This window comes from Dromiciops gliroides, chromosome 4 (assembly GCF_019393635.1).
Source record: "Dromiciops gliroides isolate mDroGli1 chromosome 4, mDroGli1.pri, whole genome shotgun sequence".
Lineage (NCBI taxonomy): Eukaryota > Metazoa > Chordata > Mammalia > Microbiotheria > Microbiotheriidae > Dromiciops > Dromiciops gliroides.
Genome location: NC_057864.1, coordinates 185589735 through 185606510, shown reverse-complemented (window position 1 = coordinate 185606510; position 16776 = coordinate 185589735). Strand labels below are relative to the sequence as shown.

Genomic DNA, 16776 nt, shown 5'->3' with positions numbered 1-16776 from the left:
TGGTTCCATATGTAACAAACAAAAAATCTCAGGATTATTTCACCAGAGCCAGAGAACTTTAAAGCAAGCATTTATGGCCAATAAACATGTGACTTGCTTTTTTTTCTTCTAAGCACATTGTTTTTTATTTCTAGTTTTGAGTTTTCCATTTTTATTCCTCTCCCCACCGCCCCCCCCACCCCTGCAAGGTGGCAAGCAATCAAATATGGGCCATACATGTGTGATTTATGCAAACATTACCATGTCAGTCTTCTGTTCAAGAAAATGTGAATAAAAGAAAAAAAATTGAAGAGTAAAAAATAGCATGCTTCAGTCTGTGTTCTATCAATATCAGGTTCTTTCTTTGGAGGTAGATAGTATGCCTTCATCAAAAGTCCTTTGGGATTGTCTTGAATAATTGTATTGCTGAGAATTGTTAAGGTCATTCACAGTTCTTCATAAACCAGTATTGATGTCATGATGTACAATGTTCTCCTGGTTCTGCTCACTTCACTAAACATCCAGTTCATACAAATATTTCTAGGCCTTTCTGAAGTTATCCTGCTTCTCATTTATTTATATATATATATATATATATATATATATATATATATATTTTTAGTGAGGCAATTGGGGTTAAGTGACTTGCCCAGGGTCACACAGCCAGTAAGTGTTAAGTGTCTGAGGCCGGATTTAAACTCAGGTACTCCTGACTCAGGGCTGTGCTCTATCCACTGCGCGCCACCTAGCTGCCCCTCTCATTTCTTATAGCACAATAATATTCCATCACCATCATATCCCACAGCTTGTTTAGGCCATTCCCCAATTGATGGGCATTCATTCCTTTGATTTCCAATTCTTAGGCCACCACAAAAAAGAGCTGCTAGAGGTATTTTGTACAAATCGGTCCTTTTCTCATTTTAGGGACACACTGTTGAAAAAGAAGGGTCCTGACTTCAAATTATGGCTCTGTAATGGACCTGTTGTAGTATGCAAAGTTGTTCAAGTATGTTCTTGGTTCTCTTATCAGTAACAAGAGGCTTCTTAATCAAAAGAATAAGTAAGGAGCTTAAAATGTTACATGTGATCATTATGGAATAAAGGTCATATATATAATAGAGCTGGGAGGGACCTCAGCTATCAGTCACAGAACTGTGGTGGAGCTAAGATTTTAAAATGAAATCCTCTCTCTTCAAATCCAAAACTTATTATATGATTAAATTTCAAGTAATATTACTACAATTTACAAAAAGGTTGTTTTCAACTGTAAAGCATTAGTTACTGAGTTATATGTGTTATATATATATATCTTCTTACCTTCTCCAGGTTTAGGGATCCCAGCCCAGTCTCTCCCCTATGGGTGAAAAGACATCTTTCACAAATAGCTGGATTTCCCTCATAGAAGTCTGTGTGGGACAAGAGAGTTGAGAGAATCCCCAGGTTACAGCTCAGGTCACTCCACACAGTATAATTGGGCTCATTCACAAAAGCCTCCATGACTTTTAGAACATCTACAGTGCTAATGATTCCAGCTCGAGCCTGGGAAGGAAAAAATTAAAATTAATCTAATGTCCAAACAGAGTTATAACAGAAATTTATAAAAACAAGTTCAACATTATCTATTCTTCAAGATGTCTGTCTCTGGAATTTGAAGTATAAATGACACCACATGAGTTCAGAAGAACACTTGTTAGAATAACTATCCCACTATAAGTAATAGTCCTTTTTTTTTTTAGTGAGGCAATTGGGGTTAAGTGACTTGCCCAGGGTCACACAGCTAGTAAGTGTTAAGTGTCTGAGGCCGGATTTGAACTCAGGTACTTCTGACTCCAGGGCTGGTGCTCCATCCACGTGCACCACCTACCTGCCCCAATAGTCTTTTTTTTTTTTTCAGGGCAATGGGGGTTAAGTGACTTGCTCAGGGTCACACATCTAGTAAGTGTCAAGTGTCTGAGGCCGGATTTGAACTCAGGTACTCCTGAATCCAGGGCCGGTGCTTTATCCACTGCGCCACCTAGCCGCCCTACCAATAATAGTCTTTTAAATTAAAAAAATAAGCAAAACTATTCTGTTTAGGATGAAAGAAAACTGATCAGTTTCTTGATTCTATTACATTTCTGGGGCCTTTACTTTTAAACAGAGGTCTCTTTCAAAGCTAAGCTGTCTAAAATGTGTCAATTTTACCCTGTCCTTTACAAATTTGAGAAGAAAGTTGACTGAAAGGCACTAAATCACTTAACACTCTTTCAAACTCTTGTCTGTACTGACAAGTGGAATTAGGAAAAACCCAATTTCTATTCTAGCAGTTAACTACACAAAGAGTCTATTCTCCCGAAATGATGAATCTGCCACTGGAATCAGCAAGATTTGAGGTTTTGGGCTTCAATGCTAATCTATGTTTATACAAAAGAGGAATCCAAAACCAGTTTTATCAGTAGGGGGGCAGGGAAACATCAGAGCCAAATTAAAGGAAACTTCATGCTGATTCTAATAATTCTTATAGGTATCCAGAAATATAAACTGTCAAAAGCATCCAGAAATTATCTAACACCCGCCTATTAAACTAAGTATCTTACAAACTCACATATTATTAGCACAGGATTTGAAAAAAAACCAAAGCATTATTACGGAAAAGCATCCTAAGATTGCCACAAGCAAGTGTTATAGCTTCTATTTAGTAGACAATTCTGAATAAAGCATTTTTAAAGTCTCAGTAGGAAAAATTATCATCTATTCAAATAGATTTTCTATTAAAATAAAAAGAATTAATCCCTGGGCAGAAAAGACCCTACGAGGAAACAACTAAATACAGTTGCACAATACTAGCTTAGATTGATGTCAAATAATTTATTTCTGAGGGAATTGTGCAAGTTCAGTTGTCTCACACTAATTAATCACCAATGGCATGCCGTATAACCACCTTTTAGGAGAGCCAAGTCCTCTGAACTACATATTATTAATCAAATACTCTAAGAAGAGCAAAATCCCTCAACCAACAAAGCCTATCATATCAGGAAAAAAGGAGGTACTCACCAAAGAAAAAAGATCATTCTGTAGCCCGAGTCGGTCCACAGGGGGTAGAGAAAGGTCTCGTATGCTGGCAATAAGCTCTCCAACATGGCAGAACTGTATTGAGTCCGATAAAATCCAACTGTTCCTAGGTTTAACTGGAAAAAGTAAAATAAAAACAAAATATGTAACACACACATGCATACATGCATATGTATACAAATATTCAGAGTAAGATATAAAGTTCCATGTGTTGCCAGCCAACTTTTAGCCCCAGAAATTCCGTATTTATATGGCAAGGTAGCATATAAGAGTGGACAAGGGCTAGCATTAGAGCCAGAATACCTGGTTTCTTAATCCTGTCACTGACATACTGGCTGTTTGACCCTGAACCGGTCACTAAAATTTCCTCATATATGAAGTAAAAGGCATCCAAGGTCATTTCTAGCTCTTCCACATAATACCCCCCCATAAGACATGTCCTACAGAGATATAGATCTCTAATTCTTTCTTTCCTTTTTTTTTTGGCTAGGCAATAAGGGTTAAGTGACTATGCCCAGGGTCACACAGCTAGTATCAAGTGTCTGAAGCAAATTTGAACTTAGGTCTTTCTGAATCCTGGGCCGGTGCTTTATCCACTGCACCACCTAGATGCCCCTTCTAATTTTTTCTACATAATTTTATACAGTGTTGACCCTAAATAGAGTTCTCTTGTCTTTGTTTGAAATTAACTTCAATGCTCCACAGCAATAAGGAGTCAGAAATCCTGACATAAATCCCTAATCTTGATCCCTGTCATACTACCCATTAGATGGTAGAAGCAGTTTATAAATAAGTTAACATCCTGGGAACAAAAAAAAACTATTTGCAAAAACTAAATGAGGCATTTTCTCATTCATAGACATAGATTTGGCAGAAACATTTAAAAGCAAAATTCTACAGCCTAAAAAACAGTAGTTTCTTCCCAGAATGGACTTTAGTTAAATTGTGGTTGCTATGGGGATATACAAAAAGCTGTTCACAGTTCCAATTCAAAAGCTGTTCCTGGGTTTACCGATGGGACTTGATTTGTCATACCTAGATTCACAAAAGAATATAGGTTGTATTATCTGAGATCATTTTAGAAGAAAATTCTTGGGGAAAAAAAGACCGTGGTCTAAGTCAACCAAATACAAGGCCAGAAGCAGTTTATAGGACTAGAAGAATAAGAGAAAGAGAGGAAACAGTTCTATCTGTAGCCAGAAAGTAGATGCCTATTAAATGGAATAAAAAAGTGCTACAAATAGAACTAACCTTTACCCACTGGTCTGGTTTAAACGTTTTTTAAAACCACACTCATCTCTGGTTTCTCCATCAAAATTTTCAGTTTGGCTTCATTAGGTTCTTCACTGGTAGAAATTGTTATAGGAACCATCCACTGGGGACAATCCTCTCCTAAGCAAGACAATGACAAAAAAAGATGCTTTGAATAAACGGGATCTATTTTCACTAATCAAAGGCCTAATTCTACATATAGATAAGTAAATGGCTTATTTAAAGGGATGTATCTATTCCTAAGGCTTCTAGAATATCACCAGTGCAAAAGAACAATCTAGTGATATCCTAATTCCCCTGAAAGACTGATACACCTCTTAAGCCAGGAACCAGATTACTCATTTGTATATTCATATTCAAGTTATTTAACTCAATTTTTCTTCCCCCTCCCACTCAACTCTAAGTATAAAAATGACAAAAGTTTGGGGATCTAAATTTATCCCAGATGGCTGCACAATTCTCCAAATGGGGGGAAGGGTAGATTCCAAAAACTATAGACCCAATAATAGACTCACAGAAAAACTGAGTTGGAAGGGCCCCCAAAACTGATTATCTAGTGTTCCCTGATATTGATTCAACAACAAAATTCTGGAAGGGATAAATTAATCAGATAATATATACATACTTAGAAAAAAAAAACAGAGCAAGGAACAGGTTGGCACAAGAACAAGTCCATCCAAATTAACTTTCTTTTTTCTTTAAAAAACAAAAAGGACAATAAAAAAGGTAGATCAAAGGAATGAATAATAGTAAACACAATAAATTTAGATTTTAGAAGGGTATTTGGTAAAATATTCCATGATATCTTTGTGGACAAAATGAAAAATATGGGCTGGATAATAATAAAATTAGGTGCATTCATAAAACTCACTAAATGACCAAATTCAAAGTATGTTCATAGTGTACCTGAGAGAAGCTCTTTTGTGGTATGACACTAGGCCTCTAGGCCTCAGTTCCGTCCTGGTCATCATTTTATCAATGACAGGATAAAGCATAGACTGCACACTTATCAAATTTGTGAACAAAGCTAGGAAGAATAGATAATACACTTGATGGTAAAATTAAGATTAAAAAAATATCCGGAGAGGATAGAACAATGGGCCAAAACTAGTAAAATAAAATTTAATAGGACTCAATGCAAAATCCTAGACATGTGTTAAAAAAATGCTAAGTATCATAGGAGGAGAGACGGGGCATAACTATTTCAAAAGGATTAGGAATCAACAGTGTAATATGGCTCACTAATAGAATCAGAAGCATCCAGAACAAGGTACTGTTTAGAATGACAGTTACATGCTCCATTCTGTATTGGCCAGACAACAATGAGAGGAGTTCTACGCTCAGTTCTGTATGCAAAATAGGATATTGAAAATGTAATATTTTTAAGAGGAAGATCAAGATCTGATTCTGAAAAGGAAAACAAGAAATTTTACAATTGTCTATAAATATATGATGATATTGGGGGAAAAGTTTTAGTTTTAATTTTTTTAATTTAATTTTTATAGAATCCAGGATTCTATAAAACAGAATGAATTCAATATAGGATAGAAATTTCCAAAACTTGAAATGTCTACCTGTCAAGTAGGTGAGTTCTCTCCATCATTTGGATGTGTTCAAGCAGAAGAATAACTACTTGTTATACACAGGATTTCTATATATGGCATAAATACAATTGGGCCTGGATCACCTCTAAGATATCTCACAACTTTAAAAATTGAGGAAATAAATTGAGTGGGTTAAGCCTTCCAGATGGCATTTGAGAATAAAAACTGACATTTTTTTAGGTTTGCCATACGTTTCTATACACACAATCAAAACTTCTGAAAAATACAAGGTTGTGTGTGTATTTGTATCTCACTGTTAGCTTTCAATTCTTCCTAACAAGAAAACACACCCAAGAGGCAAATCTTTTGGTGATTCAGATAAATTGGCTTTAGTGCCAGACAAAACAGACCCTGTACTAAGGCACCAACTAAAAAGACAGTGCATAATATACAGATAGTGACTTGAATGAGATTTTTGCCACAAATAATTCATTTTGTAACTATGCATCTGAATTTTCATCTTCAATGTAAATCTCTTTCAGTCATTAAGTCCGAAAATTAGTCAATCTTACAAAGAGCCAGTAAATTTCAAATGAAACACAGGGTATGATTATATATTAAGTGTTATATGCTTTAAAGAAAGTAAGCTATCACAGGAAATAATTTCCTCTAACTTTTATTTTTAAATCCACTTTCTTTGACTTCTAAAGAGAAATTTAAGGAACAAAACTACATTGTACATGCATATATACACAATCATGTGTGAATATACACACATGCATATATGTATAAAAGGAAGGGAAAAGGGCACATAGCACAGGAATGAAAATAAACAGCCCATTACATACATTACATAGAATGCCTCTCAAGTATGTATAAAAACAACTGTAGACATCTCTCCATAGATGTTCCAACTGTTCTTCAGTCCTTCTACCTTTGATCCCACAATTCCATGGAAAGCAGAGAAATCATAAGGACACTCTACTATACACAATGTCCCACTTGTTTTTTTTTACTTTCTAAATCCAGAAATTTCTCTAGCTCTACCAGAATACTCAGAGGCAAAATCAGAATATACACAAAAATTACTTTTATTCCTTCTTCTAAGTCTTCCTTACCAAAGACCTACAAGAATAAAAACTGTTGTGTGACCCTGGGCAAGTCACTTAACCCTCATTGCCCCTCCAAAACAAAAACAAAAACAAAAAAGAATAAAACCTGTTATAGTCCATGTGGAGTGCATTCTGTAGTTTTGTCCCAAGCTCCCTTCAATAGCATGGGTGGATGGCAAGTTTAATTCCTCAAGCTAAGCTGAATTAAAAATGCATACTCATTTGTATTTAATCTATTACCACATATTAATTTTGTTCTTTTAAAGGGGAAATAAATTGATATAAAAAAGTATTTCTTGTTAGCTGACAAATTGCTGGTGCCAAACACATTAGGATATACCGATTTGCTAATCATCTACTTCATCATCAGCTTACCACTATATGGTCCACTGGCAGAAAATTTCCTTTGGGACAACTTCAGCACTCTGTCATCTTCTACCTAAAATGCAAAACAAAGGCTATAGTAGTATTAACAGATTTTTTTTTGCAATATTTCTGTGAAAAAGCACATTGTAATGCTAGTTCAACACAGTCTCTAAAAAATACAATGTGCACTCAACATTTAATGGCAATGACAATGTTATATAAACATAGAATAATATCCACAAACTCATAAACTATGTATGCAAAGTACTCTTGCTAAATAAATGCTGGGGATGCAAAGGAAAAAAATGACCCAGTCACATCAGAGGACCAGAGAGAAATATAACACAAGTACAGGTGTGACCATAACAATGGAAAGAATCAGACAAATCACTCTAGGAAAATTTCAGGAGAGAGAAAAACCTTTGGTCTTGAGAGATCGAGGCAGGTTTTATGGAGAAGGTGTCAAATGAATTGACCTTGGAAAGAAAAGGATTCTGAAAAGCAAAGATGGAGAAGGAATACATTCCAGTTATGGAGAATGGCTTGCACAAATGCAGACAGGCAGGAGATGAATTACTAATTAGATAATGTAATGTTTCTTGACAGATTAGATCCAGAATGTGGAAGGCCTCAAAGAGTTTGGATTTAATCCTATAGGCAAAAGGGAGACACTGAAGATTTTTGTGCAGGGAAATGAGCCATGAGGAAGCATTAAGAAGACTATTTTGGAAGCTGCATGAAGCATGGAAGAGAAATCTAGTCAAGAAGACTAATTAGGGAAACTGCTATAATAGTTAAGGATATCTTAAACTAGGGTGGCCATATAAGTAGAAGAGGGAAAAAGGTTACTGTAACAGGAGAAGATTTCACAGGATTTGGGAAGTTACTGGATATGGGGTTAAAGAAATGTCAAAGATGACACCAATGTTTCAAGCCTGGGCTGCTTGGAGGATAGTGGTATAATTTCTAGAAATAGAGAAAAAAAGGGTTTTAGAGGAAAAGACAAGCAAGCTTGATTTGGATATATTCAATTTGATATGTAAGACAGCCAGTTGAAAAGTCCAGACAGATGAAAATATGTACTGAAGTTTAGAGGAAAGACAAAGACACACACACACACACACCACCTGCAGAGTTAATAATTGACTTCATAGAATAGATGAAACCACCAAGGAATAAAGTCCACAAAGAAGAATGCCTATGACAGAGCCTTTAAGGATAAACATCATTAAGAAGCAAAAGAAAGATGAACCAGGGAAGGAGACCGAGAAGGTCTAAGTCTGAAGGAAAATAGTAGAGAAGTGTCACAGATGCCAAGAAGGAGAAAAAAACAGTGAATAACGCTAAATGCAGCAGAAAGGTCAAGGGCAATGAGGATTGAGAAAGGGCCAGTAGATTTAACAATTAAGTGGTTAAAAACAATTAAGAGATTATTGGTGGGCAGCTGCTATGGTGCCAGCAGCAGCAGCTTCAGAAATTCTTAGCCCAGAGACATTTGAGCAACTGAAAGGGATCATAGTGCATTGGGTCTAACTGGTGCTGATGGGTAACTATTGTCCATAAGCAGTTCTGGGTTGGAATTCCATGATGGAGAGAAGTGCTTGTGGTTGTTCACAAGGGAGAAGGGGCCTTGGTCCCAGTTCCAAGGCAGAAAGAAGTATGAGCACTTATGGCTGCAACAGAGCAAAAAACCGGGTCTTAATTCCAGGGCCAAGAGCAGCACTAGAACTTGCAGTTGCAGGGAATAGGGATCCCCCTCCTGGATAAAGATCCGAACATATACCAGGAAAGCGGGATCTCCCAGGATCATACCACCTTGGAAACACCAAAAATTTTTGGACCCACACACCTCCAGAACTATGGGAATCCACACCAGCACAAAACAAAACAAATAAACAAAACAAAACAAAATGAAGCTTGGGACTGTGCCTCCCCACTCCAAATTGAGCAGAACCCAACGCTAACATAAATTGCAAAGTCAAGAAACAGGCTGCAAAAATGAGCAAACAACAAAAAAAAGAACCTGCCCTTAAAAAGCTACTATAGTGGCAGGGAAGAGCAGGAAATAAACTCAGAAGATGACAATGCAAAAACATCTACAGGTAAAGCTTCAAAGAAAAATGCTAATTGGACACAAGCACAAGAATTCCTGAAAGAATTAAAGAAATAAGAGAGGTAGAGGAAAAATTGTGAGAAGAAACAAGGATGATAAAAATATATATATAAAAAGAGAATTAACAGATTGGTAAAAAGAAGCACAAAAAATACTGGAGAAAATAATAGCTTAAAAAACAATTGCCCAAATGGTAAAAGGGATACAAAAGTTCAACAAAGAAAAGACTCCTTAAAAAAGCAGAGTAGGCTAAATGGAAAGGGGGTTACAAAAGTTCACTTAAGAAAATTCCTTACAAATGAAATTTAAACAAGTAAAAGCTATATCCAGATGGTAAAATATTAATTGAAAGAATCTACCGATCATCTCCTAAAAGAGATCCCAAAATGAAAACTCACAGGAATATTATAGTCAAATTCCAGAGCTCCCAGATCAAAAGGAAAATATTAAAAGCATTCAGAAAGAAACAATTCAAACATGGAGCCAAAGTCAGAATCACACGAGATTTAGCAGCTTTCACATTAAAGGAACAGAGGGCATGGAATAATGTTCTAAAAAGCAAAGGAATTAGGAATACAACTAAGCAAAATTGAGTATAATCCTCCAGGGGAAAAAATGGATATTTAATGAAATAGAGGCCTTTCAAGCATTCCTGATGAAAAGAAGAGCTGGATAGAAAATCTGACAAACAAGACTCAAGAGAACCTTTAGAAGATAAACAATAAGGAGTAATCAAAAGGGACTCAATAAAGTTACACTGTTTATATTCCTATATAGGAAAATGATACATATAACACCTATGAACTTTATCATTATTAGGGAAGTTGGAAGGTGTCTACATGGGGGCATGAGAATGAGTCAATTATTTTGGAATGATTTTTTTTAAATGAAAGGGTGAGAGATGTACTAGGAGAATAGTGAAAGGAGAAAAATGGGGGAAATTTTCTCATGTAAAAGGCACAGAAAAAAGAGCTTTTATGGTGGAGGGGAAAATGGAAGGAGGGGGCAATGTTTCAATGTTTGAATCAGAATTGGTTTGAAGAGGGAAGATTACATATACACACTCAGCTGGACATAGAAATCTTATCTTCCCTAAAAAGGAAAAAGGAGGGGAAAGGATGAGAGATACTGCAGGAAGAGAAAAATGATAAAAGGTAGGGCAGATTAAGGGAGGAAATGGTTAGAAGCAAAACAGACTTTTGAGGAGGGACAGGATAAAAAGAGAATAAAAAGAAAATAGGATAGAGGGAAATACATAGTAATCATGACTGTGAATGTAAATGGGATGAGCTGACTCATAAACAGAATAGCAGAATGGTTTGGAAACCAAAATCCAACATTATGTTGTTTACAATAGAAACACTTGAAACAAAGACACACACAGGACTGTAGCAGAATTTATTATGTTTATTATGTTTATTATGTTTTAGCCGAAGTAAAAAAATACAGGGATAGCAATCATGATCTCAGACAAAGCAAAGCAAAACCAGACCTAATTAAAAGAGATAATCAGAGAAACTACATTTTGCTAAAAGGTATACTTACAGTAAAAATTTTGATATTATTCATTGTTTATGGTATACCTTTTAGCAAAATGTAGTTTCTCTGATTATCTCTTTTAATTAGGTCTGGTTTTGCTTTGCTATTGATTAAAGGCAAATTAAAATAACTCTGAGTTACCACCTCATACCTATTAGAAATGACAACTGCTAAAGGGATGAGGGAAAACAGGTACACTTAACAAACTGCTAGTGGAATTGTGAAATGTGAAATGGGTCCAATCATTGTGGAGAACAATTTGGAACTATGTCCAAAGGGCTATAAAACAGTGCATACCCTTTGACCCAGCAGTATGACCACTATGTCTGCACCCTTAAAAAAAATTTTTTTAAAGGGAAAAGGACTTACATTTACAAAACTATTAATAGCTCCTGTTTGAATAGTGACAACTAGAAATTGAGGAGATCATCAACTAGGTAATGGCTGAACAAGTTATCGCATATGATTATGATCTAATAGGAGGTGGTTTCAGAAAAAATATGTTAAGACTTAGATGCACTGATGCAAAGTGAAGTGAGAAGTGGGAGATCATTGCGCACAGTAACAGTTGTAATGATAATGAACATGAAAGACTTGGCTACTCTGATCAATACAATGATCCAAAACAATTGCAAAGGACTCATGATGAAAAAAGCTTTCCATCTCCAGAGAGAAAATGATAAACTATGAGTACAAATTAAAATAAGTCTTGCCTTTCTTTTTTGCAATATAGATAATACAGAAATGCTTTGCATGGTTTCCTATGTATAACTGATATAAATTTACTTGCCTTCTCAGTGGATGGGGGAGGTAGGAAGAGAATTTGGAGCTCAATTTAAGAATGCTAAAAAATAATAATAACCTTTTAGAAAGCATTTTCAGTAGAATGTTGAGGATCAAAAGCAGATTACAAGCTAATAATTATCATTAATTCCTTAAGTGGAAAGCCCTAGGTCAAATTCTTGGTAATGTGCACACCTAAGAAAAGATGACAGTACTCAAAGTGTCTCCCTACACTATGAAAAGGTTCCTCACAAATTCAGAAAGATAATGTGCATTTAAAGGGCTAGTCAACTACAAAGTACAACATGGTTTTCTTTTTTATGGAGCAAAAGAGAAGTACAAAAAGTGTATTTAATGGACTAACGTTTGGACTCAATACACCAAAACTCAATTTTAGGATTCTACTGTGTATGGAAGAATACTGTTCTTTATGTGACCTACTATACAGTAACATGATATAATGGTTAATACAGACAAGAAAAGACTCTACAATAGAAAAATCTAAAGAAGCAACAGCAGAATCTTAGGAGTTAATAACTACTTGAAAATATAACTATTTATTAAGTTAATAACTACTCTGAAAAAGAACTCCAACGGTCTATCTGTAAGAAAGGGGAAAGCCCCCCCCCAATATATACACAGAAAATTTTCTTCAATTAAGAATGGGGGGGGGGGGGGCAGCTAGGTGGTGCAGTGGATAAAGCACCGGCTCTGGAGTCAGGAGTACCTGAGTTCAAATCCGGCCTCAGACACTTAACACTTACTAGCTGTGTGACCCTGGGCAAGTCACTTAACCCCAATTGCCTCACTAAAAAAAAAAAAAAAAAAAAGAATGGGGCTATGGAGGGTAATATAGTTAGCAATAGTAACTGTGAAAAAAACAGATTTGAAGCAAGTTTATCTGATAGGCCTCAGTTCTCAAACACATAGAAAATAGAGAGTAATATAGTTAGCAATAGTAACTGAAAAAAGATTTAAAGCAAGTTTGACTGATTTCAGATGAAATAATCAAAGCCACCTATAGTCATATTTTAAAAATCCTCCAACTCACTACTGATTGGAGAAATTCAGGTCAAAACAATTCTAGGTACTACCTCTTTTGATAATAGGACAGCTGAGGAAAATGCCAAATGTTGTGGGAGATATGGGGAAAATAAGACATTAATACACTCTTGGTAAAGTTGTAAACTGATTCAAACATTCTGTGGAGCATTTTGGTACTATGACCAAAGGGCTTATAAAACCATGCATACTCTTCAACCTAACAATACCACTACTAGGTTGGTATCCTAAAAGAGATTAAAAGTTGAATCCGAAATTGGGGTGATGTCCATCAACTGGGGAATGGCTGAACAAATTGTGGGATAAGAATAGGATGGAACACTACTGTGCTGTAAGAAATGATGAGCAAGATGCTATCAGAAGGACTTATAAAAAATGCAATCCATCTACAGAGAAAGAACTGATGGTATCTGAATATAGATTGAAATAATTTTTTTTTGTTAGTTCTAATGTGGAAATGTTTTGCACGACTGCACAAGCATAACTTATATTGAATTGCCTGAGTTCTAAAGGAGGGGTGGGGAGGAAGAGAATTTGGAACACAAATTTAAAAAATTGATGCGAAAATTTGTTTTTACATGTAACTTAGGGAAAATTCTAAATAAATAAAATTTATAAAAAAGAAAAGAAAAATAAATAAAAAGAATGGGGCTGGGGGGGGGGCAGCTAGGTGGCTCAGTGGATAGAGTACTGGCTCTGGAGTCAGGAGAACTCAAGTTCAAATCCAGCCTCAGATACTTGACACTTACTAGCAGTGTGGCCCTGGGCTAGTTGCTTAGCCCTCATTGCCTCACCAAAAAAAAAAAAAAAAAAAAAAGGAATGGGGCCATTCAGCTAAGAAATAAAAAGTATGAACATGTAAGTTGGCTCGGAGTATTTGCTGCAGTGACAATTTTATACATAAAGAAACAAAGCCAGGTGTCTATGCTCCTAAAAGACTACAAAAAAGCAAACATGAAACAAATTCAGGAAAAGATTTCTTATTTGAACATGTGCTCTAGAAAGCTGTCACAACAATGCTAGAAGAGATTCAGGGGCTAGGAAATATTTAAGGTCATTATTTGAAACAAAATTGGACAGACTGACCACAAGAAATTAAAAAGTTGTAAAGCTAAGGAAAAATATGAATGATGTGGCTTTCTTCACGCTATCAAGAGGAAATTCAGTCAGGCAATATGCTTTTCTTAAGCACCTACTATGTGCCAAGGCACCGAAGGCTATTACAGATAGTTCTTGCATTAGACAGTAAATTCACATTACACAAATTCTACTTTAAGTAAAGAATTTATAAAAAGAATTCTGAAAGAAATACTCATTCCAAAAACACCCCTAAGTTAACTTTAGTGTACTGTAAGTACTATGTTATCTCTCTACTCCTGCTCCTTGGGTCTTTGTTCCGGGGCCTTCCACCCCACCAAAAAACTTTCAAGTAAAAAGCAGAAGAATGGATGTGAGGAGAGACTGCCACCACAGCCCAGGCCTACTGAATGGGGGCTTGGCTTGAGACCTCCAGCTCGAAGAGAGGAGACCTTTGCCCTGCTCCACCCTGGGATGATTGTCTTCCATTCAAGTTCAGGTACTGTGTGTATCTGTCCCTAGCCCCACATATTGCCCATCTGCTCCCGCCTGTGTCTGGTACCCATATGTCTGACCCAAGTGTTCTTCCTCGTGATTCTGCCCAGATCCCATGTAGCTGGCCCTTGCCCCTGTGTATTCCTTCTGCTCTTACTTCTCTGCTCAGACCTCTACTAGTCCTTGAACCATGTGCCAAACCCTTCCCTCCACAGCTAACAGCTCCCTTCCTGCTTCACTTGCTCTTTCTCCACATCTACAGACAAAATTCACATTATGTAAATATCACTTTACATAGAGAACTTCAGAGTCCACTTACATTTACACCAAGTGAGGCCTGTATTTATGTCAAGGTCAATGTGCTGAATTTGGAATTAAAGGACCCATTCCTAGCACTGTGATTTAAAGTAAGTTATTTCTCCAAATGTTAGAGGATCATGGGTTTAAAGCCAGAAGGTGCCTAAGAGATCATTCAGTTCAATTTCTCAATCTACAGAATGAAGAGGTTGGACTAGATAGTTTCTGAGGTCACTTTTAGCTCTAGCTATGATAATGACAATGTAATGTACAAATTGAACGCAATAGAACTTACTCAGAATCAGGCAAATTCTGACATTTGGGTATAAAGTAAAAAGCCTAAATTTGCCACTTCCTGATGACCTTATAGTAAAGAGGAATGGTAAAAATGGTAAACTATAAAGGATAACATAAATATAAGCTATTACTAATATTATGGATGAGGAAATCAGACCACATTAATAGAGATTTCTATACTGATTTCTCTTACCCCTTCTAAGTAAAGAACCTTAGAAAAAGAGGCAGACAGGCTCTGCTTATGCCAGAGGACTGTGGGACTATAATATTTTCTGACCTTGGACTATAGTATAGTGTTTTCTTAACCAATCAATACTTATGGTTGGGCAAATTCCCAAAAAATTTATTCACCATATAAATTAGATTACTTAAGTAAGGTATACTTTAAATTTCCTTCATCTCTGACCATTATGAAATGGTCCTACTTACTTGGAAGAAAAGTTTCAGGGTTTCTGCATTTGCAAATAGCAAGAGAAAAACCAAGAAAACAAGCTACCCATTCTCTCTTCATCTTTCAAAAGAAGAATACTAATCTGGCATGCTAAAAAACCCCAAAACTTAGAAATATAAATTTAAAAGTTGCTAATGTAGGAAACAGAACAATGACAGGTAAAAATAACAATTGCTTGTGACTCAGAAGATCTCTCACTTTGCAATTAGCAGTAGGACACTAAGCAAATCGGTATCTTTGGGTCTCAGTTGTCTCTGAAATGACAGAACTGGACAAGATGATCTCTGAGAGGTCCTTTCCCATTCTAAAATTCAATGACTATGATGACACACATTTGTGTTACATACCCAGTAACTTCCCTATTTTGCTTTTAAAATGTAAATGTTCTGCCTCACTATTTGTTTAGGTCAGAAACAAGGTCTAAATTTCACTTTATACATAATTTTTTTTTTTGGTGAGGCAATTGGGGTTAAGTGACTTGCCCAGGGTCACACAGCTAGTAAGTGTCAAGTGTCTGAGGCCGGATTTGAACTCAGGTCCTCCTGAATTCAGGACCGGTGCTCTATCCACTGTGCCACCTAGCTGCCCCCTATACATAATTTTAAAATATTAACCTCACATAGGTCACTTAGCCTCTCTGGACTATAAAATGAAGATTAGATAAATGACCTTTAAGGTCTCTTTCCAGCTCTCACCTATGATCCTCTGGTATTAGCTTCATATTTTCAGTCAAATACTTATCCTTAAATGTGGTTGGACTTAGATACTATTATTTTTGCCAACATCTTAACAAAATGAAAACTACTCTATACTTTATAGAGTCCAATGCTCTAAAAAAATCTGCTACAATAGAACAGTGTAGTGAGGCGGGGTGGAAACATAGCAAAATGTATGCCGTTAGTCAATAAATTTTAACAGGCATACTATTCCATTGTGGAAATTTATTTTGATTTGGGGACCCTACCTTTAGGCTGAGATTAGAAAGCCTTAGGCCCTCAGGGTCTCTCCCCCTCCTCCTCGGCTTCAGATGAGGAGAAAAAGCCCCGTGGGCTATACAAGGCCAGGTCAGACAGCTGGGGGAAAAAAAAAGCCCCCAGCTCCCTCTGATCTGAGTGGAGCTATCTGAAAGATAGCCTGTGCTGAGGCATGAGGCTCGAGAGCACACACACCTCCCCCCACCACCAGCTGCAGCTCTGGCTGGTGGATTAGCTTGGTCTGTGGGGGTGAAGGAAGCCCCAAGATTTGAGTGGAGAGAAGAAAAGGTGTATATATAGACCTGGGAGTGAGACAGGAGGGGGGAGACTGACTAGATAAAGGAGGAGTGAGGACAGACTAGAT

The 16776-nt window shown here is 36.5% G+C and overlaps 1 protein-coding gene across 1 annotated transcript in view; it reads right to left on the bottom strand.

The window, feature by feature from the left end:
* NPEPPS (aminopeptidase puromycin sensitive) overlaps nt 1-16776 on the bottom strand; it is a 90243-nt gene that overhangs the window by 13143 nt on the left and 60324 nt on the right. Inside the window, 8 exon segments of the mRNA XM_044002896.1 lie at nt 1297-1312; nt 1314-1373; nt 1375-1518; nt 3013-3077; nt 3080-3146; nt 4282-4302; nt 4304-4422; nt 7334-7397. Of these exon segments, the coding sequence (XP_043858831.1) occupies nt 1297-1312; nt 1314-1373; nt 1375-1518; nt 3013-3077; nt 3080-3146; nt 4282-4302; nt 4304-4422; nt 7334-7397 (556 nt within the window).